We start from the raw sequence: 22,732 nt of genomic DNA on the forward strand, positions 1-22,732 counted from the left end.
GAATTAACCCAAAGAGCATACGATTCAAACTTGGTGGAAAGAACCAACCGTGTTCGGACTGCAAAACAATGTTCGCTAAAGTTGATCGTTGTTCTTTTTAAAAATCTACAAACACTGGAATTTTATTGTTGGAGTGTAGTATTGTTGGAGGCTTACGCTCATCTCGTGTTGCTCTAGTTTATTCGAAACGACCCACAAACGGTCTAAGCTACGGAAAAATACATACGATTGTTTATTAACGTGTGGTTCTATTAGAGTGTCGGCTCAAGGGATCGATTACTATCCGGGTTCGTTGTAAGTGCCACAAAGTGCTGCTGCACCTGCAATTGCCCATACGCTCAGCCAAGCGCATCTTTATGTGCGACAGAAATGGCTTCCTCATCGGCAGTAGGGGACAATGAAACTTGGAGCTCATTACACACTTAGCATTTATATATTTGTGCTCAACTTTCAATGTCGAAATCATCAAACTTCTCTACCGTGGTTACGTTCTCGAACTCTGAGTATTATAATGCTCAAATGTGGGGTCTGTGTGTAATTGATCTAATGTGTGATCTAGTCTACTATACTGCTATATGCGGTTGCGGTTCGTTTATTCGTCACCATGACAACTATGTACGATTATCGATGTCTCTAGACGACCATTGGTTACTCTTCTAGAATGCTTTTTTTATTTGCAGCTGATTTCGCATATTACTATCCTTATTTTGGCACAGTTCCTTCTCTTCCTAACTTCGTCACACCAGTGTATGTATGTGTATTCTACAAAAAGAGATGCAGATCACCGTTTCCGCCCTACGAGAGCCAACACATATCCGATCATATTTCTGTTTTCAATTGTTTTTTGACCTGTCTTTTCGACCCGGCGTACCTGTGGCACACACTGTGGCATGTATGCTGCGTTCGATAGCCACACTAGAGTACCCTTAACCCCTAAACCTTACCAGCAGCCTTTAATAACATTCCTGCCCGTAAAAAAGATGCCCTGGACGAAGGCAAAGAAGTTAGCAAAAAACAAACCTTCATAGTCTTTTACACGCTAGGTTCTAATAACGCACCTGTTCCGTTACCAAAAAATGTTGGAGGACAATAATAACAGTCTTTTAATGAGCTACCGTAGGGTGTGGCGATAGTACAGCTAAACAAAAAAAAAAAGACTTACATTACACTAAACAGATAATACACATTAAAACACTCACAATAGGAGAGCACCGACTAAAGAGCAGAAACGATAAAAGAAAATAGATCGCAACAATAGATCGTTGTGTACACAACGCGTCTGCTCGCTTTTGGGAGTAAAAATAATACTTTTCTTGGTACGCATTAGAGTTGAGTCTTTGCATTGCCGAGTCTCGGTGTTGTAAAAGATTGTTAAAAGAATATAGTAGATCAACAAAAACGAACCTGTAAAAATATGCGATATAAAAAAGGGGATAAAAGAAACCTACGTTCTGATGTACCCTGCCTTATCCATATATCCTCTGCACCAAAAACTACTGACTTGTCTCAACCTTGTTCCACTACGGGGCCTTTCCTTCCGTGATGCTTTGCAGTGCTCTTGAGCGCAATTTGCTTTGTTCCATGGATGCTCCTAACTGCGTACCATTTGCAGTAGGACTAATTTTGCATTTGTATCAGTTGAGTGAAAAGTGGAGCTCATCCAGCTCATCCCGAGTCCGCGTCACACATCGACCGTGTCTTCGTCCTTGTAGACGGTTGACTCTCTGTACATGGTTTTACGTGATGATTTCTGCAGCCCTTCAACTAGTGTCTCCTGAAACAAGTAAAATTTAAATAAATACAAAACAAAAGGAACGTACTAACAACTAAAAGCAGATGAAAATGATAGAGTTAGGATACGAAATTAACAATCAAGCGAATCAACTACGTGCCGAATAATGGGAAAGGAGTGCTGAATGGAATAATTAAGATGGATCAGTCCACAGTCGACTGCAAAGTGATGAAAATGGTGAACATGTTTGCAGCAAATGATATCAGAACTTAAACCGAATGGGAAACCAACCTCAAACAAAGCGGTAATTTTCTTGCCAGCCACAATACGCTTAATGGGCGTTTCATCTTTCGGTGGCGTTCCGGGCGGTTGTGCGACGGTTTCGTCAGTGCTGCTGCCAGGCAGTGCAGTATCACCATTTTTATTAAAGCTGCTATTCGGACTGCTACTAGTACTACCGCTACTTTTAAAGCTACTACTTTTTTGACTATTGCGGTCTAGCAGTGAGGACGATGAGGTACGCATTACGGCTGATGCCGAGTGAGAGGAAATGGAACTTCGCATTTGCGAATTACGCTCGAGTTTCACTACTCGGTGAGAAGATTTTCGATACGACCACACGCACACACAGACCACAAATAATAGTAATAATGCCGAAAGTAAGTGCCGAAAAACAATGCAAACACACAAACACGTGCACGAACAATCGTCGTTCCATCGTTGGGAGGGGGGGAGCAGAAGTCGCAGGCGGAGAGTAACCGTATGCAAAAAGATAAAGTAAGTAAAAAATAAAACAAAATCAAACTTTTCTCTAACATGCACAAATAAAATCAAAATTGTGTTAGAATCTCGAAAGCTCGAAACTATACCTCCCAGTTTGTTTAGTCCTGCCGCCATGTCCTTGACGGATTTCTTCTCGATGACGGCACCTGCAACAAAATGGAACGTGTAATTAGAAACATTTCCCGAACTAACAAATCCACTCGTTCCCGGCCTTACCTGGCGTAATACCCAGTATACTTCCACCCGTGCCGGCCGTACTTATAGCACCGGGCGTTATGCCAACAATGGATCCTCCCGGCGTTTGGCCGGAGATCAGCACCAGATCCCCATCCGTATCGATGCTGTCGACAGATGGTTCGTTGAACTCAGCTTTTGATTCATGTCCCAGCACCGACCACGGCCGTGGTTTCGGTGAAATGATCGGTGTTTTCTGTCCGGTCCCATTTCCAAGCCGCGACATTCCATGTGGCGGCGGTTCCACGTGGTGACTACTACTGCGCACGGATTCGTTGCTAGGTGATTTACTGCCCGTTATTGTTGTAGCACCATTATCCACCGGGCGTGATTCGCGACTCGGTGTTTCCACCACCTCCGTGGCCGCTTTCACCAGGGGCGATTTACGGTTGACCGATGGTGATACCTTCTCCAAGTTGTCTGAAGAGCGTGAACGCGATGTCCAGTTCACGCCCTTTAGCAGTGGGGATGAGCGATCCAATTTCAGTGGTTTACGTTCTTCCAGTATCGGTGTTGTTTCACCGGATGTCACATTGCTAAAACGGCCACCATCATCGCGGCTCAACGTCGGACTATCGACGAAGCTCAGCGAACTACACTCCTCGGAGGTGGGCGAAACGAGTGGCGTTAGTGTGGATGGGGTGGCCGAACCAGGCCGGAAGAACGATTCAATGCCTTCGTTTACTGCCGTGCCACCACCACCCACCACACTGCTGTTATCCGTTAAGACCGGTTTCTTCGGTGCACGTGTTTTTGCACGCTTCGGACGTCCTGCAATGCGAGACAAACACACACGGAACAATAAATTTGAATCAAATCATTACCACCAGCCATCTACAGGTAAGGTTGTAGTCATTTCTGAATTCTGTTCAAGTAAATGTTGGAAAGGGTCAACACAGTTGAAGTGGCTGAATGAAAGTCAAACAACAAACAAAACCTATATCAACATGTAAAATCACACAAAGCTTGTAAAAAATCGTTCACAATCATCGTTTTCAGGCCATTTGAGTACATTACCCCCATAAAATGCATTAACTTGAGAAGAATCCAGCAAATGGCTCTAACTCTACTAGTTCAACCCGAAACCCCTCGCTTCATTTTGACTTACCTTTTACCAAATGTTGTAGGGTCAGCGATTGACTCGGGAGCTCCGTTATTGAGTCGCAACATTCGTCTTCCTTCGCGTTCGGCGATTCGTACTTCTTCGAACCGCTAGTGTTGCTGCTGCTCCGTGACACACTCGCAGTGGACGCTTCGGTAACGTCCGGAATGTTAGCAAGGCTTAGATTTTCTACACCCAATCCGACCACCGACTGGGGCCGTACCTTTCTTGCGATCGAACGACGCTTGTGTTGCAGTTGCGGTGTTGCCTAACGGGTGACGGCGGGTATAAACGTTACATTAGCGAAAGGTTCAACAAGGCTTCACACCAAAACAAATCATTTCTTTGGCATGGAAAATTGGAAAACTGGAACCGGAACGTGGGGAAACATGCCCCTTTTTTAATTTGAGAATGCAGGTAATACATAGAGGAGCAACATAAATAACACTACAGCCAATTAATGAGGGTGGGGAAGATGCATGCAATAAAAAGGTAGTGACCGCTATAATACTCACTAGGTTTAGGTATTCCAATTTCTGTCGAATGTGTGTGTTTGTGTTTGGGTGTGTGAGAGCACGATGTGGTAAGAGATGGGATGGAAGTAATCGGTGAAAAATGTTGGAATGAATTTGAAACGTTGGTAGAGAAGTATGATGAAAATAATGAGGTACAATTTACAACAATTGCATTGTGCACATTGCCACGACAGAGGCTAAACTTACCGTGGGTGAATCAAGACCAAGTTTCGGCAAATCTAATCCACGCAATTCGAAGTTTGCTATCGGCTCGGTGCTCTATAGTATGGGGGGAGAATAAGAAATGGAGTTGTTCAATTGTTTACCTTTCCACTTGTGCTGTTATTCACCACCGTACCTGACTAGAATTATGTTTGCTTCCATCCAACGAATGCAAATCGTCCGTATAGCTGAGTGGTCCCTCGGCGATGCCCAATCCCTTACGATAGCGTGTTAACGCTTCGAGCACCTCGTCCGTTGCGCGATCAGATATTAAACTTGCCAACGATTGCTCTACCTCGCTAAAGGAAGTAAAGAATGATAAAACAAAACTCTCAGTATAATGCTTACAATCGCTTCTAGCGCACAATATACCTGATGCGATTCATCACTTCCCCACCGGCACTGTTAACGAGGCAGCTTTGCAAGAACTCCTCGGAAATCGTCAATCGCTCTGCACATCCTTTACGTAGCTCGGTCAGTACTACCTGCGAGCCTAACGTTTTGGGACACTGTTCGATGCCAGTACGAAGCATGGTTTCCATCGTTTCCTATAGAATTAACAAGCGGGTTTCTTTTGTTAAAAGGTTCTCTTATCATGCTTATATTGAACACGTTACCTCCAGATAGCTCTTAATCGACTGGTGAAGTTCCGTTTTCATTTTCCCGAGCCGAACCTCTATCGGGTGCGGATCACAGCGTACGGATTCTTGCAACTTCGGGAGCAGCTGTTTGCAGTTTTCTGCATCCTCGAGTAAACGCGACAAGCTACCATCGAGAGAGCTCTGCCGGGAGGACATCGTTTCTTGCGTTTCTGCAACCAACTTATCCAACACTTGATGAGTGGATGAGAGTAGAAAACCATGCTGCAGTCTGTTGGAAAGAAGTTATTAAAGAGAAAAGGCATTTATTTAAGGTTTACGAGGAATCCTTTAAAAATATTCCACAAGCACACGTACCGAAAACCTTGGCCATGCGTACGCTTGAATCCATTTCCATTGCGGAACAATAGTTCCTGCATTTTTCGCATCAAACCATCAGTACGTTCCGGGTGTTGCTTCAGACAAGGCGCTATGTCATGCAACGGGAACGGCATGTTACGCACCGAGAAATTGTTCTCCAGCGCGTACACAATGTCCGCGTACCCTTGCAGTGTAATGTTGTTCCGATCGAGTGCGATCGTTTTCAGCTTATTGTTAATCTGCAGTGCCTTAGCAAGCAACCTAGCACCGATGTCACCCATCAGATTGCCCGTGATGTCCAGTATCTGCAAATGTTGGTTGCTGCCGAGCGCGTTGATGAAGTTGTGTAGATCGGTTTTAAGCCGATTTTCCGCTAACACTAGCTCCTGCAGCTGGAAATCTTCCTTCTGCACTAAATTCACCAACGAATCCATTACAGTGCTGATGTGTTTCAGCTTCATGCCGGTAAAGCATTTGCTCATGTATAACGATCGAATCGAGGGGTTTTTACCGATCGCTGTTAGCACGTGTGCTAGCTCGTAGTCCATATTGTTGTCGCTGATATCGAGGCTCGCTAGCACGCGCACGCCGTGAATGCAAGACTCGAGCACGTGAGCTCCCTGCGATCCTAGCGAGTTTCCGCTCAGATCGAGGTACAGTCCGGCCGTCGATTCATTGCATGCCAATCCCAGGAGGAGATGTTTAAGAGCCTCCAGTGGTAGCTTACAGCTGGCAATGTTTAGATGCTTCAGACTTAGACTGCTGGTGAAGAACTGCTTGAACGAGGGCGGTATTTCTTTGCCTTTCTTCGTACCGAAATTGTTGTGCGATACGTTCAAGTGTAGCAGATGCGTGGCGCAACCGCGCAAGAGGGCTCCAAAGACCTACACAGAGATTTAAGGCATTTTAAAAATCGATTTAAATTCAAGTTTTACATATACATACACTTTCTAATGTTGTATCCGTACGGGAAATATCCAAATGTTCTATTACATTAGGCTGTGCTAAAAAGTTGTACAGATTCTGGAAAATAATGAGTTGAAAATTAAATTTTTGTTTAGGGCCACCTGAGGATTTACGCCAATTCTAACGATACGTTACGTTTACGTCATCCTTAAGAATGTTACCACTCAGATCGAGATACGTTAATGAGTTGGAAATGTTTTGATTTAACGACAGCGAATGAGCCAACTGATTAACCCCTTTGGCCGTAAGGCCGCAATGTGCCAGCGCTAGCTTGGAAAAGCCTTTCGACATTTTTGCTATTGGTCCAGCCAAATGTGTAGCTCCCTTGTCCTCGATAACATTGTGGCTTAAGTCAATCGATCGTAATGCAGGCGCAGAATTTGATATCACAGCAACAGCTAGCTTATGTATAAAGTCAGACCTGCAACGGAATTTTAGTACAGAAGAAAGGAGTAAATGTGTTCAATTCTGGCGCCTCATGCCAACAATTTCCTTACTTTAATCCCAACGATTCCAGGTGCAGTTCTTCTAGCCAAAGCGAACGTCGCAGCACCTGCAACACCCGCTCGAGCGTTTCCGTGGACAGTCGTGTATGGGACGCTTTCAGTCCACGAAAAAAGGTATTATACTCGAGCGCGGCAACGATCGCCATCAGATCTTTCTGCTCCAGATGATCAAAGTCGCGCAAATTGAGAACACGGGCGTCGTGCGAGAGGTAAATGGTGTCGATGTCCCATGCTACCTCCTCCCGGTACTGGACCGCATGTAGATCGCACATGCAGGCGTACTGCATGCTAAACCCACCACATGGTCCCACATTGCGCGGATCGGATGGGCGCAATTCGTCCGAAAAGATGGAAGTACGCTCGATGGGATTTACATCGATCTGTGGAGCAGGGGATAATATTAAATTTAACATCCCAAATCTGCTGCAGTTGCAATTACCTTTCGTATGATGTACCGTAGCGGAACCGTTGGGAATATCTGCTTGATTGCAGATGATAGATCGGTTAAAATTACGTCGGCATTCTGTGGATGATAGGAGAAAAAAAGACGATAGATAAATACACGTTTCGCTACTTTCATTGATGATCCTTACCGATGTGAAACTTCCAGCATCACCAATTGTTGAAAAGGAGTAACTCTTATCGTTGGTGGTTATTGTAAAATGCGTTGGCTTCCGACTTTCGATCGATTGTATATCTAGGTAGTGAAAATGGCAGTCTATCTGCAAGGGGATAAGATACATCGGGTCGTTAAGTTGAACTGCCCTTATCGATGTCCGTATCGAAACAAAACACACGATAAACGGTGAGACATGCACGTCACGCAAAGACTTACCCTTGTCGGTACTTTGGCTGTAAGCAGATACACTCGCACGGGTGTGAAAACCTGGAAGCAGGACACAGTTTAGTTTAACCATAAATGGGTGTTGGCGGTGCTATCATCGCTGAGACAGTCGGCTTACATGTACTTACCAAAACTCTGTTCTCCGTTTTATCGCTTTTTACCTCAAGTTTTACCATGTACTTTACCAGAATTTTGGTGTGGCGGCCTAGAAGAGTCTTTACACTCTCTGGAAATAATAAAAGCATTATAAACTCGCATTAAATTTACATTTTATAAGTTTATTTATCAGTGTCCTATAGAACTGGAATCTCGCTGAGAACAAGCTCGTGAGGGGTGTACGTATCACCTGTTATATTTTTATTAGCACCCAGGTGAATCATTAGCAAAACTTTTGCCAAATATTTTGCTGCATTTTCAACAATTTGTGCTGGGGTGAGTTCGCTATTACGCTTCGAAAGCATGTTGACGGAACGTTCTTCAAATTGACACTGTCCTCTTGAGCACCTTGTGAAACCGAAAAGCTTATCTTTCGAAAAGCCTGCTCTTATCAAACGTATCGATACGATATCACTATCGTCATGTATAGGTCTTCGGTTTACGATCTGCTGCGGTCGCAACTTAACAACACGAATCATACGTGAAATTGCATCATAACAGAAACAGTGCTGCTTGGATGCACTTCCAGGCACCAGCATGACTCAGGCTGCTTGCCGAGTTATGTGGGTTGTGGCTTCGTATCGCATCACCGATTGGTTTGCGGTCATTGTTTCCTCGCAAAAAGGGGGGAGGGCAACTTGGCTGAACATCATCATTCACCAAAGAAAGGACCGTCAGAAAGGCTTCCAGTGATGTGTGTGTCCTAAATTGCAATCTCAAATCTTTCCTTCCGAAGCGCAGTTTCTGCAAACGGTGGGCTGGGTATAAACATTTTCTTCTGCAAACATTATTTACCGTTTAGGTCTTTCGTCAGTTGCGAACGGGTCGACATTATGAAGCGGCTTGGAATGCACGTAACGTAGCCTGCAACTTTCACCACACGACACTAGCTTCACCTACATAGTTAACGATTTGTGTTAAAGCCCTGGTGCCTTCGGTGCTTTATTGGGGGTGCAAACTGGGTGCAGTGATTACAAATTTATAGGCGACGACTCTGACAACCATCTTTGATAATCCTATGCAAAAATTTGATTGGGTCTGTATCCCGCACCTTTGACAGCGGAACAAATGATACCGGGTTTAGGATATCGTGTTGAACGCTGGAATTTTGTGGAATTTTCAAACCGTAATTTTGGTAATTAAATTAGAACCCTGCATTACAACTGTGTCACAGACGGCACATTGAAGAAATCGGGGATGTTTTTCTGTCTTTTAAAAATTTTCTAATTTTCAAATTTCTACCCTTTTGCGTACAAATACTTCAGCATTCAGCACTCAGTCAGCAGATCTGTCAAACGGTGTTGATGGAAGTATTTCAACGAAAAGCATCCTCGAGATCATTCGAATTTTAGCAACTCTAGTAAGGAGATTGAAGCGCACGGCGCCCGGGTGGATAAAATATGTTTCCCCGTGCAATTTTCCATTTTCGCCAGTCATCATACAGCTTAGGTAAGTTGAGATATATCCGTCGTTGTTCAGGAAAGTCGAACTGTTTCGTAAGCGAATGACGTTCGTCGAACCGTTTACATGCGAAGGGTTCAGCTACTGGGGGCGCGATTAGTTCTTGCGTGTTTGTTTTGCTCGGTAGAATTTTTGTACAATGAAAACATGGTAAAGCGAATCGTTTTGTTGTATTAAAATACTCGTAAGATAGTGGAAAAGATTAGCCTTAAAACGTGGATAATTGCCTGCTCGGTCGGAACATATTTGCCAACCTCGTGCGTTACGTCTGAGTGCTGTAATCTGGGCATTGCACATTATTGAGCAATTCGGTAGCGTCAATTTGCTCCCACATGGCATCGGCACCTTCCTCGGTCTCTTCCACGATGGATGTGCTTGAATCGGTGCTAGTAAAACTTGATGAAGGGGATTACAAATCAGCCATCGATATCATTGACGATCCTGCAAACGATACCGCGATAAAACTCCAGTCGATGGACTTGGTTTCACTGATTGCCAGCAATCTAACCGATACCAATGCCGAAAATAAACCCGAACTGTATTCGGCGACGGAAACGATTTTGAATCGTGTAGCACAAAAGTGCAGCCCACCGGAAGTGCTCTACGAATTGATGGAAAAAATCCGCACCACTACGAATGACGAGGTGTTCACCAGCATTCTGAAGACAATGCAGATTTCCGTTCTACGCCTTCCGGCAAAGCGAGCCCGTTGCCTGGAGTGGGTGTTTCAAACAATCATTGACTATTTGGACAAAATTCCGCTGCCCGAAGTGCTGAACAAGGACATGGAGGAGCAGGAAGAAGATCTGTTGGAATGTGACGAATCCATCCGGCGGTTGTTGCAGCTTTATATCACATTGCTGCTGTTTTTGGAACCGATCGTTAAACACCTGGCCGACCAGCCATCAAGCACTGTGTTTTTCGACTCAAGTCTAACGCAGAAAAATGCATTAATATGTTTTTTATTACGCCTAATGGGGAAGCTTTTTCCCATTCTGCAACTGCAAAGAATGGAGCAACCGAGAAAAACTTTGCGCCGTCCGGCGAAATTACCAGGTAAACGTCTACGAAAGCGGAGCCGATGGATCTTCCTCATGCTAACTTCATAACAATTCACCTCATTTCAGCCGGCAAAAGCTATTCGATCCAAGTAGCAGAGGACATGATCAGATCGTTTGTGGTGCTCGTGAAAGATCCACTGTTTCTGCTACCGTACGGAGAAAAACGCAACAATCTAGAAATCAAGCGGAAGAATACCGATTGCGAAGAGAAAGCAAACAACGATTGTTTTCTGTACCATGAAACATACACAACGGAGGGTTTTGCTGTGTTGTTCTATCTTTTGCTGAGCGAAGGTTTGCTGCCGGAAACTGTGCCTCAAATTTACCATCGCCGCTATATTTTTGAGCAGGGTTTGCGCTACGTTGTGACCTTACTGAGCGGCGAACGTACCGTCGTGTACTTCAAGGGCATTCGATTAGCTCAAGCTTTGGTAAAATTGGTAAAGGACATGAAACTTTGCGCGCGAGACCTAGGGGCACCAATCCACAGCACGTTCTGCGAGCGGTATGTTCGCGCATTAGAAAGATCGGGAAGTGTGCGGAACCGGGATGTTGGCATAACCGTGCTAACAGATTACATTCACACGTTTGACGATGAAGGCCGGTACATGATTGTATCGCATATGCTTAAAACGTTCGACGACGATTCGGTACGAGCGTATGCGATCACCGTTTATAAGGATTTAATAAGCGGTGATATGCGTGAGAGAATGGACGAGCAACCTCCGGTCCGATGGTACAGTGGTGAAGTTTTGCAAGACATGCTCACCAACCATATATGTGTGCTGAGGAAAGGGGTTAAGACGGATCTGATAGATAATAGCTATAGCATTACAAGTGCACTGTCGGCACTGTGGGTGCTGTTGAAGACTGATCAACGTAACAGGAGCCACATATGGGACTATTACGGTACGCTGGAGAAACAGTTTCTGCTAGAGCTTAGGAAGGCAATTGATTTGACCCGTGCGCATTACCAAAACGAAATGAAGGTATCTGCGGAAGACAATAATCCACCGACGGCGGGTGTAGCAAATTCGGCCGAGATAACAATTAGCACACTAAACGGAGAGTTGCCACCAGTTATGACTAGGGAGAGAAAGGTAGAACTGTGTCAGGGAATGTTATTGCGGTTGGATATGTTGGATTTCCAGTTGGCTAGAGTTAATGGAGCGATTGAACAAATGAGACGTACTATCGTTAAAAGCGGTTCCAAACTGCCAATGGATACTGAATAAATTGCGTTGAAACATCGCTTGCAAAATAGTTGTTTGTTTACGTAATTATAAATTATTACCTATTTCACACACATTTTGTAACCAATTTCTGTAAATTTTCTATTTTAGGTAGAAATGTGCTGTCCAATTCCAGAGTGATCGGGAAGACAGAAACTAGCAAGACCGCGAGTGGGATTCCTTCTAGATGTTTTGGAAGCTCCGGAATTCTTCACCGGGCGAACGAAAGTTTTGACGATTTTCGAGCACGCGAAGAGAAGAAAGAGCAGGAGTATGCAAAACAACAGACAGCTGGAGCGACTGGTACGGGTCCCGGCACAACACATACCGACACATTTTCATCCACTTCGGACCACCAGGAACCGTCCGATCCCGCTGTTGAACGCACGAAGGCAATGATCCTGGATGCCGCGCTAGAGTTTGTACAATCACACGGCTGGTCTAAGCAGGCCATTGCAAAAGGAGCTGAAGCAGTCAACTATCCAAGCGTTAGCCACGGGTTGTTTCCACGCGGTGGAATAGAGCTCGTGCACCATTTCTACAAGCAGTGCAATCTAAAGCTCATCGACTACCTCAAGCAAGAGACGGTGGATGTGGAAAAGGTTCCCAATCCATCTGATTTTGCGCGCAAAGCGATTGAATTTCGACTCCGTATGCTTGAACCGTACCTGAAGTATTGGCCACAGGCACTCGGACTGATGGCGTTGCCACCGAACGCACCACACTCATTGGCGAACGTGCTAACGCTAGTGGACGACATTTGTTACTACGCCGGAGATCGTTCGGTCGATGTAAGGGAACTTCATCCTGAGTACACTTGTGTTGAAGAGCAAGATTTCTTATTTTGAATTCCGATTCTGTTTGTACCATTTCAGTTTAACTGGTACACACGACGCATTGGTTTGGCGTGTATCTACAAAACAGCCGAACTTTACATGCTACAGGATTCTTCGGTCGGGTTTGAAAAAACGTGGAAATTTCTCGAACGTCGTATGGAAGAGGCTAGCTTAGTGCACGAATTTCTGGTCAAATCGGAAGATGCCACGCATCACCTGCAGAATGCCGTCGGTTCGGCCTTCACAACGGTAAGCTGGAATTTTTTTTAGCAACTAAGAATGTATCCTAATCTTAAAGGAGCTTTCCTATCGTTTCAGGCACGTAACATTCTTGGCCTAAACTTTGATCGTCGATGATATGACTAAACGTGTTTGGACACAGAATATGAGATCCGTTAAAGCAGAAAGGAAGCTATTCCTCGCAGTTAGTCAAAGCCATTTCACAGTCATTACATCCAGTATACCGAAACCCATTTTGTTGGCTCAGGAATGACACAAATAAACGAATCAAGTTATTTAAATGGTAAGAGCTGAACAGAACTGCATACAATTTCGTAGTACAGGAAATTTCCACACAATACTGTTAGTTTCATACATTAGAACTCCTTTTTATTGTTTAATCAATCAATTCTTTTCTTATCTTTGGTGATACAATCGTGACAAGGACAATTATCTATGTACACATTATGTGTTTGTGTGTGAGTGTTTTCTCGTTTCTGAAGACAACTAAGCTTGCAAAGAACTTTATCATCTTCCTGGTTGGAATTTATCTACTTTGCTAAGATGAATGGAGCGAATAGTATTTGTTATAGCGCTGGTTGTCTGTTATGGAGGACGAAACGAACTGTTTGAAACGTGATCATGTTATACAGAGTGTGTTCGAATCGGCCGCTCATCTTCTTCATCTGATGACGAACTCGCACTGAGAACCGAGGCTTGACGTTACCTAATTGAGATTTCACTGGTACAAAGGACATTATGCTGTCCTCTGTAGTTATGGATCGCTACTATCCAAATATCAAATGCCTAACCTAGAGATCATAGAAGTTCTCCTCGACATATTCCTTCAGCTTGTCCGGCAGTGGCAGTTCGTCGATCGATTTCGCATCAATCTTTTGCCGTATGATAAACCGGCATAAATGCTGCAGGGAGGAAACTTCGTAGAATCGATTGACCGGCCTCGTAAGACGGACAGGGAACGGAGGCATTAAGGTTGTGTCCTGCTTCACGTAACTTATCACGCCGTATTCAGATTTTTTCATCGTATCCTGTATCAAGTCTACCATCGTTTTGTATGGTGTGGGTGTAGTTAAGCCTGAAAATGACCTGTAAGAAGGAAGAAACAAGGATTACAACATTCTGCTAGCAAACCCGGGCAGTGGGTCGAGAACAGACAACTTGCCAGTAATTGTTTTCAAAGTCAATACGACAGTGCAGCGTTATGGCGGAGCTTCGAAAGCTGACCGTGAACTGATGCTTTTCGGTTTGTGAATCGCGTACCAGAAACGTCCCATTCACCTTCTGGGCAAGCCGTTTCTGGGCCGCCAATCGTGTCAGTTTGCCCCAGTACCAACCGTACTGTAGCAGATCGATGCGCATCTGTGCCATCATGTTGTCCATGTCCGGAGCGCTCTGGTCGGTTGGGGCGGTGACGGATGATGGGTCCACCAACGATGGCCTTCCATCTTCGGCCGTATTTGGTTCAGTATCTCTACTGTTCATTATCACAGGCAGGTTAGCGTTGGGCGATGAAAACCGTATCGGATTCTGGGCATGCCGCTCAATAACGATCCGTGCAAAATCACTTCCACACGTATCGGCCGGAAGTCGATCCTGCGCCATACCGTTGCAACGGTTCGTATCATTGCAGTGCGTATTTACGGTGTTGCCGTTCGTCGTGGTCGTTGTGCCCAGTGTACTGGCCACGTTCGGCTCAAATGCTTTCACTTTAACCGAGGTAAATTTCTTCTGGAACCGTTTGCGCAAGGTGTAAAACACGCTACCACCTTCGTGTTGACTGTTGTGATTGTTTTCATCGCTGGTAAACAACTCATCCTTGACAGGTCCCGCACTGTTGTCGTTCTTTTTACTGTGGGCCGTGGCCACCACCACGGTCGTGGCCGACGAGGACCGTTTTCTTCGGAGCGATAGGAACCAATTGAATCGACAAATGCCGTCCGCCGACGATGTACGTGGTGCGGTGGCCGCTTTCGAGATGCGGTCGATGTTGGGCCGTTCACAAGCTTCCGCTGCAACGGTGACGCTGTCCGTCTGCTGCTCCATTGTCATCGATGGTAAAATCTTTCGGACTTTACCGTACTGAAGCGACGAAAGCACACACAAAATGAACGATATTCACATTAGATATGGCTGAGTCTTTTGAGCACCACGGTTAGAAATTGCTTTGTTTTAGATTTGGGGTTTTGTTTAGCACGGTCCGTAAATCTTGCACTGAATTACGGGGCCAACGTTGAAGCCATTCTTGTTGATAGAGAATGTACGGAAAAATATCGGAATGTTTCGGAGAGCGAAAATATGACAGAAGCGAGTTGCAGAGAGCGAGAGAGAAATGGTGTCTACAGGGTTCGACAGCCACTTTCTCAGCCATCACAACGAAAAGGCTTTTTTCTTTTTCAAAAATTCTGCTTTGTGGAAATTATAACTTTATTTATTTGTACCATGTTTGGTGAATATTTTAAACTTGATTTTACATCGAGTGCTTTCTCGTTGTTAGTTGTTCAGTTGTGTTTCTCGTTAGTTAATAGGGCCAGTCCTCGGGATTGGGTTCGAATCGATCCGCAACTTTCCCATGCGATTAACGGCCTTAGATGATCTTCGTTTATCTTTTCTGGCCTTTTTTATAGATATTTATCCTTTTACTGGATAATAAAGCCTGCACACAGAATACACAGGACTAATATGTAGTGTTGGGTGTATCTGATTCAGACACATAAATCTGAACGAATCTTTGAACCGAATGAATGATTCGTCAGATGCATAACTCTAAGGGTTAATGTGTTATGCATCCTCAAAGATTAACCTCAAAGAGAGATGCATCCTCAAAGAGTAATGAATGCTATAAGATTCATAAATTAACAAGAAGTCATGGTTTTATACATTTTTGTTTTGTTCTAAGCATCTTCATTAATAATTTCTACACAGAGAAACCAGACCAAATACAGCTAGAATTCAATCGCCATGACTGATGATGAATCTTTGAGGATTCATTAACTTTTAAAAGATTCATCAAGAGAGAGTGAGAGAGTCGACTCATGATTTGAATGGCTCCTCGCTGAAGGTTAAGGATAATGATAATAATATTGATTTTTCCAACGCGCCGTGGCTCGATGATCGTATCTTAGCTTGACCGGCCCCTGTAGCAAGGATTGACTATACGGTAAAAACCCAGTTACTCACTTTTTGACATACACGACCTAGTGGATCGTTAAGTCGAGAAGAGTTGTTTACACCATTATCTGTGTTGTTTAATCAATTGTCTTGACTCACTGCTGCTTTTTTATCAACACAATAACCTCTAGAGAACCAGAAAGGCTTGCTATTTCTGACTGAGCGTCTCCATTTACCCGTATCGGATTGGATTTTACACCGATTCTGACGTGTGAAGACCAGCGCCGTTATCGAATTCAGCAACGGGCCGCCCTGACTAGATCTTGATTCACTAGCTTACTCGTGTTTTACTCAGTTTAGATTCAGAAACCACAATCCTACTTGCAAATCGGTTTCGTCTATCTTCTGTGCTAGAGTATGGCGCACTATGGGAGAAAATGAAATCTTTTACAATATTAATTCTCAAATGTCATAATAGTGCCGATAGTGTAGTTTCACGGTCCATTGGTGGCTTTGGAAGGCAAAAAGATCATTTAACTATAGTTTCTATATTTGAACTGTACTCTGTTTGAACAGAAATATTACAAAACGCACAATGAAGACATTTTCTCTTATGTATGAGATGGCAGTATCCGATCGTGGCAGTGTCGCTGTCCTCAGACACTATCGGTAACGGTCGTTGCTGTGTGTTTGTGAATGAAGGGCTCATCAATCGATGATCGCTTAATGCCATGCTGAGCTATTTCTTCTCCCTTCTGGCGCAGTTATCAGTCTAGCTGACCAATACAAATATAGTTCCCCGCGGCAAGCGATAAGGCGTTCGGCGTGCGTTAACAGCTCCGAGGCCCCGCTAGAGGAAGAAAGCATCAAAAGTGCTCAAAGAATAGATTAAGGACTTCAGTCTAGTGCTGCGAGTCGACAAGTGCGCGGTCCGTGTGAGTCGTTCAGTTCTTTCCGTCGTTGGCCCTCGCTTGATTAAGGGCACAATAGGAAGAGAGTGCTTCAACCGCTTGACTTGTGCCGCTGTGCGTTTAGGGTATAGAGCGTAGTGCGGTCGCCAGCGTCAACGTATGCAAGACATCAGCGTATGGTACCGTAGACGCACCCGTACCGAACCGCATTCAAATCGCCAACATGCCCGAGATGGTTGCCTTCAATAGCCCAGAGACGGTCATCCCGACCAGCGCCGAAACCGACCGACCACGGAAACCGCTGAAACGGAGAACCAGTGCGTTGAACACCATATTGTACTACCTCGACCTAGAGCAGCGTTCCGGTGCAGATGCCAAAGAGAACCAGTGCATCCGAATACTTAGTGAGTTGAGTGTTAACATTGTCCGCGGATTGAAACGTTTAGAAGCCTTACTTGCAACATTCGCAACAACACGCGAGCATGTTTCGCGTTGGCCATCGTACGATTGGTTGATTACGCACTGGGTGTCTTCTGGTGTGACCATGTGCATGACAGCTGATGGCAGGTGAAATGTGATGGCTTCTCAAGTGGTAGATTTAAATAATGAACTACGCCTGACCTCTGGCGCCTTATCTGTTCGATTTATCATGGTTCGCGGGCACCGAAAAAATAAGGGACGGTCGTCGAAAGTGAAACGTAAATGCGCGTGTTGGTTCATATCGCGATCGTACTCGTTTTACTGCACAACATGCTCAACACTCACACACACTCTCTCTCTCTATCCCCCTCTCTCTCGCACTCTCTGTTGGCCTCGTGGAATCATTTCCAAACGAACAAGTGCGGCTGCGATTTGATGGTGTATATTATTTTGCTTTTTTAAGACCGACACATTTTTGCTTCCGCATTAGATTTTACGCGCGCGCACAAATCATCACTCCTGCGCGTTTCCAACGCGATCGCGTCGTTAAAGTCGCCACCGGACCCTGGCGCTATGCAAGTCTTTTCAGCGGTGGTGTCGTCGATCGTCACAGCAGCCAGCAGCGTTATTAATCAACAACGCGGACCGGACGATCGGGTGATATGGGCGATCCATATTCGGGACTGATACATTTCCAGTGCAGGACGCAATATCAATTTTTGTGTAACGAAAACATGACATTGCGGGTCAAGGATTGTGATCTGCGTGTGCGCTAAGCCGAGCAGCAGCTAGAATCCGAGTTCAGGCCGAGGTGTAATGATGATGGAAGCTTCTTGATTCACTTGTCGATGCTCCGCTCGCCGCTAATCTAGCAGGAAGTATGTGAGGCTTTAGATTAGCCACCCTGCTCAAGTCCCTGTTTTGCTGACGCTATTCAATTAGCCACGAAAGTCCTTTGTATGGTTGAATGAAAATGTGCCCGATCACTTCACCTATCGATACTCTGTGACGCCATTTTGCCGCTCCGTGCACCTTGGGTCGTCGCCGGCCCTCGCTGACCGTCGTGCACAATCGGCCATTGTGCGGCCCCGAACCGCCGTGCACAGTCTCTGGCTGTGTTACGAGATTTTGCCCGGCGAGTGCAAATGGGCGGCGAGCATTATCGCGTAGCGTTGATCTTGCCGGTAGACCCCGAGTCATGTCAAGGCAATTGAAAACATACCCTTTTGTGTTGTGCCACGCTCCTCCGGAATCGGAAGAAATTGTGTTTTTTCCCTCTGCTTACGACCGTACGTACATGACACACACATGACACTGATGTCCCACGAAACAAAAAGGAGACAAAGCGCATGCTTTACTCCGTACAATGTTATTCGAATCGATCGGTTGAACCAACCCGTCAAGTGGCCACCAAAATCCTTCCCCACAGCAAGGAGTAGCCGTTTGCGAATGGTTCTCGTGCGATAATCCGTCGCTTTGTCGCTACTGTGCGCTTTGTACCAAGGCCTCGAAAGGTCACGAAGCACGCATCTGAACACGCTGTTGATAATAATTTGAATCCTTTCATCTAGCGCCATAAGTGATTAATAGCAATGTGTGCGAGGTTAGACAAGCGACAAGCGTTTTGATTGCCCATTTACAAAATGTGTTGTCAGGCTTGGTTTGTCCCCCCGATGGGTGGATATCTGTGCAAACATTTAAATCATACAATCCGCCTAGAGCATGGGGTGTTTAACCGTATTGAGCTTTGAAGTAGTTTTGTTGCCAAGCGCTGCTGAGCCAATTGTCCCATGGGTATGATCGATGATAGGATAGCTCACTTCTCAACGCCATTCGACGAAGGGTTTGAATAATTAGTCTTAGGCTTCTGTAGTCATTAATTCGTCTCTTATAGGCTTAGTTTAATAGGGACTATTGGGTCTGATTGTTCTGGAACTCTCACCAAGACATTTTGACCTCCCTCAATCAGTGTTACCCAATCATCTGAACCAACCTCTCTAATGTCCTTCTTCATATGCGCATAGCTCCAATGGTTACTAAATTGCCAAATAGTTATTTACGTTGTCCTGCATTAGGGGATACCATCATCACGATCATTCATTGTTTGCCTTCTGTAGAGGATCAAGATCCTAGCAAACCCAGATCAGAACTCTGAACTAATAGCATTAAGTAATTTGATAGTTTTCGTTTCGATTCTTCCGGAGATTCCTGCAGGACATCCGATTTTCTATGAATTCTTTATGATGGGTAGTAAAATAATTCCTGCAGTTCTACTTTTAGCTCTTTGTGACTTAACTTCTACCAAGATTTTAAAATGCATCCGTATATTATGTCCTCATAATAAGGGGACGATCCTGATTTGTTAGACCAAATTATCAGAAACTGTGAGATCGCAACGCCATTGCCCAGTCTTTTCGCTTGATCTACCTATATGCCCTAATTCTATTGTCTACTAGAGCTTCTGAGCCTGGACATAGCTTTGGACAACAACTAACCCTTGTGCAATATAAATGAACCAAAGGGCGTAATAAGATACCTTGTTCACGGTCTCAGGCACATAAAATTATTCCTGTTGCTTCCATAAGGTATCAGTAAGTATCAAAGATGGTTTGATAACTTTGTCAATATCAAAAAGGATTTGATAATAAAGTTAAAAATATTTTAAAACATAAACTATCTCAACCGTACTTTCTCTATTGCCATTAATTCTTTTACGAATTCGTAAGCTGTCGTAACAAAAGAATATTCTTCATAAACTTATGACTTTCTCTTCTCTTCTTTTCAGTATTTGCCGTTCTATTTATAATATTTGTAGCGAGTGCAATTGGATTCTTTATCATGTGGTGCACGAACATGTACAACAATTCCCTACTGAAGGTAGTTGTCCACAAGCGTTGCCTTAGACCGCGTCCACCATTGATCCAACACATTCTTTCCATTTGTTTTAGCAATTAATACTTAAGGAAAACTCCACTGCCGCAGAATGGTGGGCCAGACCGCCCGTGTTTCCGCTACTTAAGGTGCACGTGTTTAACTACACTAACGCACAGGAGTTCCTCGACGGTAAAGCGTCCAAGCTTCGGGTGGAAGATTTGGGCCCATACGTTTACAAAGAAACGGCGAAGAAAGTGAACGTATCGTACAACGGTGACGGAACCATCTCGTACCGGGTAAGTGAACAAGCGTGAACGACTGGACGACGGCAGTAGTTACGATTCTGTGCGTTTGCTTGCGTTTGGTAGGAGTATCGTGACATCCAGTACCTACCGGAGGAGTCGAAAGGCAAACCATTCGATCAGGTGGTAGTACCGAACGTGGTGTTCCTTACCGGTGTGTCCAAGAAGCGTGTGGAGGGAACCTGGAATCAAATCACCTTCAATGTCGCCGCCAGTTCGGCTGGTTCATCGGCATTCATCAAAAAACCGGTCGAATCCTTGCTGTGGGGCTACGAGGACGAATTGCTAAGTCTCGCCAAATCAATGTTTGGCAATGAAATCGAAACTTCCAAGTTTGGGATGCTGATGACAGTAAGTACGATTAGCGTTGGGTGATGGACAATTCCCGTACAACGGATTGTGGTGAATAAATGTTTTTTTCTGGTTTTCCCTATCGCCACAGCGCAACGGCACGAGTGCGGAGAATTTCACCGTCTTTTCGGGCGAATCCAGTCTGCAGCAGTTGGGCATCATCAAACACCTGGACGGTAAACCGAGGCAAGATCTGTGGCACACGGACGAGTGTGATCATATCGGCGGTACCGATGGTTCCCAATTTCCGCCCCATCTGATGGACCGCAAGCAACCGCTCAAGGTGTTTATCAAGTCACTGTGCCGAAAGTTCCCGCTCGTCTACGACAGCGAGGTGACGGCACTGGATGGCATACCCGCGTGGCGGTACAAAATTCCCACCAATGTGTTCTCCCATCCGGACGAGCACATGCCGAACCATTGCTACTGCCATCTGGATACGGGCTCGTGCCCACCGAGCGGGTTGTTCAACATCACCGGCTGCTCGATGGGTGCGCCCATCTTTGCCTCGTTTCCGCATTTCTACACCGGCGATCGGCAGCTGATCGAGTCGATCGAGGGCGTGGAACCGGTACAGGAAAAGCACGAAACGTACGCCGACGTTCACCCGCGGCTAGCGTTTCCGATCGACGGTGCGTCACGGTTTCAGATCAACGTGCAGGTGCAGAAGGCAGCCATGGTATCGGGTAAGCTAGAATTGTGGCGGAACGTACCGATAATCAAGTTTCATGACAAGTAACGTTTTGCTCCGTGCTGTTGCAGGACTTGACAAGTTCAAGGAAGGACAGTATTTGCCGGTGATCTGGCTGGAAGTTGTGCCGGGAGTCATCTCGGACGAGCTGCGTGCCATGATCTACCACAGCACGTACAGCGCTAACGCGATCCAGATGTCACTGCGCGTCGGTACGCTAGCGATCTTCGTACTGTCGTTCGTTCTGCTCATCGCCAAATGCTACTACCATGCCAGGAGCTCCAGGAAAAAGGAATGCTCGGGCTGATTCGAGCCCAAACCCGCCTGTCCAATATTTCACTATGAATACTCACAAATTCGCTGAGCGTTACGAGTAAGAACCGTTCGGTAACGCCACCTCCATTACATGCGTATGCTCTTCTGCAGCGATAGCACGGGAGTTTCGCACGTAAACCGTACGCTCGGTGTTCGAATCATTCGAACAGCAGGTTGTTTGATACGCAGCTACAAGTGCCCTTCGATTAGACGTTTCGTTTTTTTTTATTATCTTAAGATGAGGTTTAGGGTTCTCATAGCCCCCACCTGCCGGCCCGCTATGCTCTCCGCGTTAGTGCGCAACTAGATGTGTGCCAGTTTAGTAAGAAGTAAGCTAGAATACGTTTTACGTAGTTGTATCTGTTTTGTTTTTTTTCTTTATCTTGTAAATTAGCCTCCACCCCACCCCCCATTCCTTCATGCGTCTTAGCCCGATCTAATCCGTATCCAGCTGTGTGTGTAGTGCGATAGTTTTCCCTGCTTCTACACCACCAGCTCTAGCCATCTGGCCGCTGATTGCCGATATGCATGCCCAACCGGGGAAGGGCTAAACCAAAAGCAAAAAAAAAATCGCTTTAGAACGTGCCTCGATGCGCTGCATTGCATCCCAGTGCTGTGTAGCGCCCCGTACAGCTAAGCCATTAGTGGGGCAAATTGTTTCAGTACTGCGTATTACACCCAGGCATCGCCTTCCCGCCGTACATGTTGTTTGGCCGCTGAGAACCGCTTGGCGGCGGTCTGATAATAGATAATGATAATAGCAAAGCCGTTTGCCGTAAGTGACGTACCACAATGCAGGCAATAAAACAAATTCGTTGCAGTTGTGTGGATATGAAACTGATCGTATCGATGCATCGAACTGCATTGTTTGATTGGAAAGAAAAGAAAAATCACACTACCGGGTATTTGTG

General features: G+C 45.3%; 5 protein-coding genes across 8 annotated transcripts; 3 read left to right on the top strand and 2 right to left on the bottom strand.

The window, feature by feature from the left end:
- Positions 1–121: 121 nt before the first annotated feature.
- On the bottom strand, positions 122–8,997 carry LOC128301346 (F-actin-uncapping protein LRRC16A). Of its 4 annotated transcripts, none has more exons than XM_053037774.1 (19): positions 8,815–8,997; positions 7,992–8,089; positions 7,855–7,905; positions 7,613–7,741; positions 7,459–7,542; positions 7,011–7,399; positions 6,649–6,934; positions 6,493–6,570; positions 5,545–6,431; positions 5,206–5,458; positions 4,961–5,136; positions 4,725–4,887; positions 4,574–4,645; positions 4,367–4,387; positions 3,858–4,119; positions 2,732–3,520; positions 2,602–2,661; positions 2,024–2,319; positions 122–1,774 (listed from the first exon to the last, which is right to left on the bottom strand). In XM_053037774.1, the coding sequence occupies exons 1-19, from the start codon at positions 8,849–8,851 to the stop codon at positions 1,682–1,684; spliced, it is 4,224 nt and encodes a 1,407-aa protein (XP_052893734.1). In that variant the 5' UTR covers positions 8,852–8,997; the 3' UTR covers positions 122–1,681. The 4 variants fall into 4 exon arrangements, with proteins under 4 accessions (XP_052893734.1, XP_052893735.1, XP_052893738.1 ...); XM_053037777.1 differs by lacking the exon at positions 122–1,774 and adding an exon at positions 1,921–1,950; XM_053037775.1 differs by lacking the exon at positions 4,367–4,387.
- Positions 8,998–9,328: 331 nt separating this feature from the next.
- LOC128300290 (ubiquinone biosynthesis protein COQ9, mitochondrial) lies at positions 9,329–13,189 on the top strand. Its single transcript, XM_053036306.1, has 4 exons — positions 9,329–9,468; positions 11,885–12,564; positions 12,649–12,858; positions 12,928–13,189. Exons 1-4 carry the CDS (start codon positions 9,420–9,422, stop codon positions 12,964–12,966), a joined length of 978 nt encoding a protein of 325 aa, XP_052892266.1. The 5' UTR covers positions 9,329–9,419; the 3' UTR covers positions 12,967–13,189.
- LOC128300288 (uncharacterized) lies at positions 9,561–11,794 on the top strand. Its single transcript, XM_053036304.1, has 2 exons — positions 9,561–10,536; positions 10,608–11,794. The coding sequence occupies exons 1-2, from the start codon at positions 9,813–9,815 to the stop codon at positions 11,774–11,776; spliced, it is 1,893 nt and encodes a 630-aa protein (XP_052892264.1). The 5' UTR covers positions 9,561–9,812; the 3' UTR covers positions 11,777–11,794.
- Positions 13,190–13,205: 16 nt separating the features above from the next.
- Positions 13,206–15,079, bottom strand: LOC128300289 (suppressor of cytokine signaling 6). Its single transcript, XM_053036305.1, has 2 exons — positions 14,012–15,079; positions 13,206–13,935 (listed from the first exon to the last, which is right to left on the bottom strand). Exons 1-2 carry the CDS (start codon positions 14,896–14,898, stop codon positions 13,641–13,643), a joined length of 1,182 nt encoding a protein of 393 aa, XP_052892265.1. The 5' UTR covers positions 14,899–15,079; the 3' UTR covers positions 13,206–13,640.
- Positions 15,080–17,091: 2,012 nt separating this feature from the next.
- On the top strand, positions 17,092–21,813 carry LOC128303008 (scavenger receptor class B member 1-like). The gene is made up of 6 exons (XM_053039861.1): positions 17,092–17,272; positions 20,074–20,165; positions 20,237–20,458; positions 20,531–20,815; positions 20,907–21,501; positions 21,578–21,813. Exons 1-6 carry the CDS (start codon positions 17,092–17,094, stop codon positions 21,811–21,813), a joined length of 1,611 nt encoding a protein of 536 aa, XP_052895821.1.
- Positions 21,814–22,732: the final 919 nt, after the last annotated feature.

This window comes from Anopheles moucheti, chromosome 3 (genome assembly GCF_943734755.1).
Source record: "Anopheles moucheti chromosome 3, idAnoMoucSN_F20_07, whole genome shotgun sequence".
NCBI classification, from domain to species: Eukaryota; Metazoa; Arthropoda; class Insecta; order Diptera; family Culicidae; genus Anopheles; species Anopheles moucheti.

What these genes read in the sequence shown, in the direction of transcription:
- LOC128301346 (XM_053037774.1), bottom strand. Translation starts at nt 8,851, where the DNA reads ATGTCGACCCGTTCGCAACTGACGAAAGACCTAAACG. An exon ending in ACTGACGAAAGACCTAAACG is followed by an intron (nt 8,090 to 8,814) that starts GTAAATAATGTT and finishes TATTATTTCCAG; the next exon opens with AGAGTGTAAAGACTCTTCTA. An exon ending in AATTGGAATACCTAAACCTA is followed by an intron (nt 4,120 to 4,366) that starts GTGAGTATTATA and finishes GTCACCCGTTAG; the next exon opens with GCAACACCGCAACTGCAACA.
- LOC128300290 (XM_053036306.1), top strand. Translation starts at nt 9,420, where the DNA reads ATGTTTCCCCGTGCAATTTTCCATTTTCGCCAGTCATCATACAGCTTA. An exon ending in CCAGTCATCATACAGCTTAG is followed by an intron (nt 9,469 to 11,884) that starts GTAAGTTGAGAT and finishes TTTCTATTTTAG; the next exon opens with GTAGAAATGTGCTGTCCAAT. An exon ending in TCGGTTCGGCCTTCACAACG is followed by an intron (nt 12,859 to 12,927) that starts GTAAGCTGGAAT and finishes CTATCGTTTCAG; the next exon opens with GCACGTAACATTCTTGGCCT.
- LOC128300288 (XM_053036304.1), top strand. Translation starts at nt 9,813, where the DNA reads ATGGCATCGGCACCTTCCTCGGTCTCTTCCACGATGGATGTGCTTGAA. An exon ending in CCGTCCGGCGAAATTACCAG is followed by an intron (nt 10,537 to 10,607) that starts GTAAACGTCTAC and finishes ACCTCATTTCAG; the next exon opens with CCGGCAAAAGCTATTCGATC.
- LOC128300289 (XM_053036305.1), bottom strand. Translation starts at nt 14,898, where the DNA reads ATGACAATGGAGCAGCAGACGGACAGCGTCACCGTTGCAGCGGAAGCT. An exon ending in GACTTTGAAAACAATTACTG is followed by an intron (nt 13,936 to 14,011) that starts GCAAGTTGTCTG and finishes TCCTTCTTACAG; the next exon opens with GTCATTTTCAGGCTTAACTA.
- LOC128303008 (XM_053039861.1), top strand. Translation starts at nt 17,092, where the DNA reads ATGCCCGAGATGGTTGCCTTCAATAGCCCAGAGACGGTCATCCCGACC. An exon ending in CCAGTGCATCCGAATACTTA is followed by an intron (nt 17,273 to 20,073) that starts GTGAGTTGAGTG and finishes TCTTCTTTTCAG; the next exon opens with TATTTGCCGTTCTATTTATA. An exon ending in ACAACAATTCCCTACTGAAG is followed by an intron (nt 20,166 to 20,236) that starts GTAGTTGTCCAC and finishes CATTTGTTTTAG; the next exon opens with CAATTAATACTTAAGGAAAA.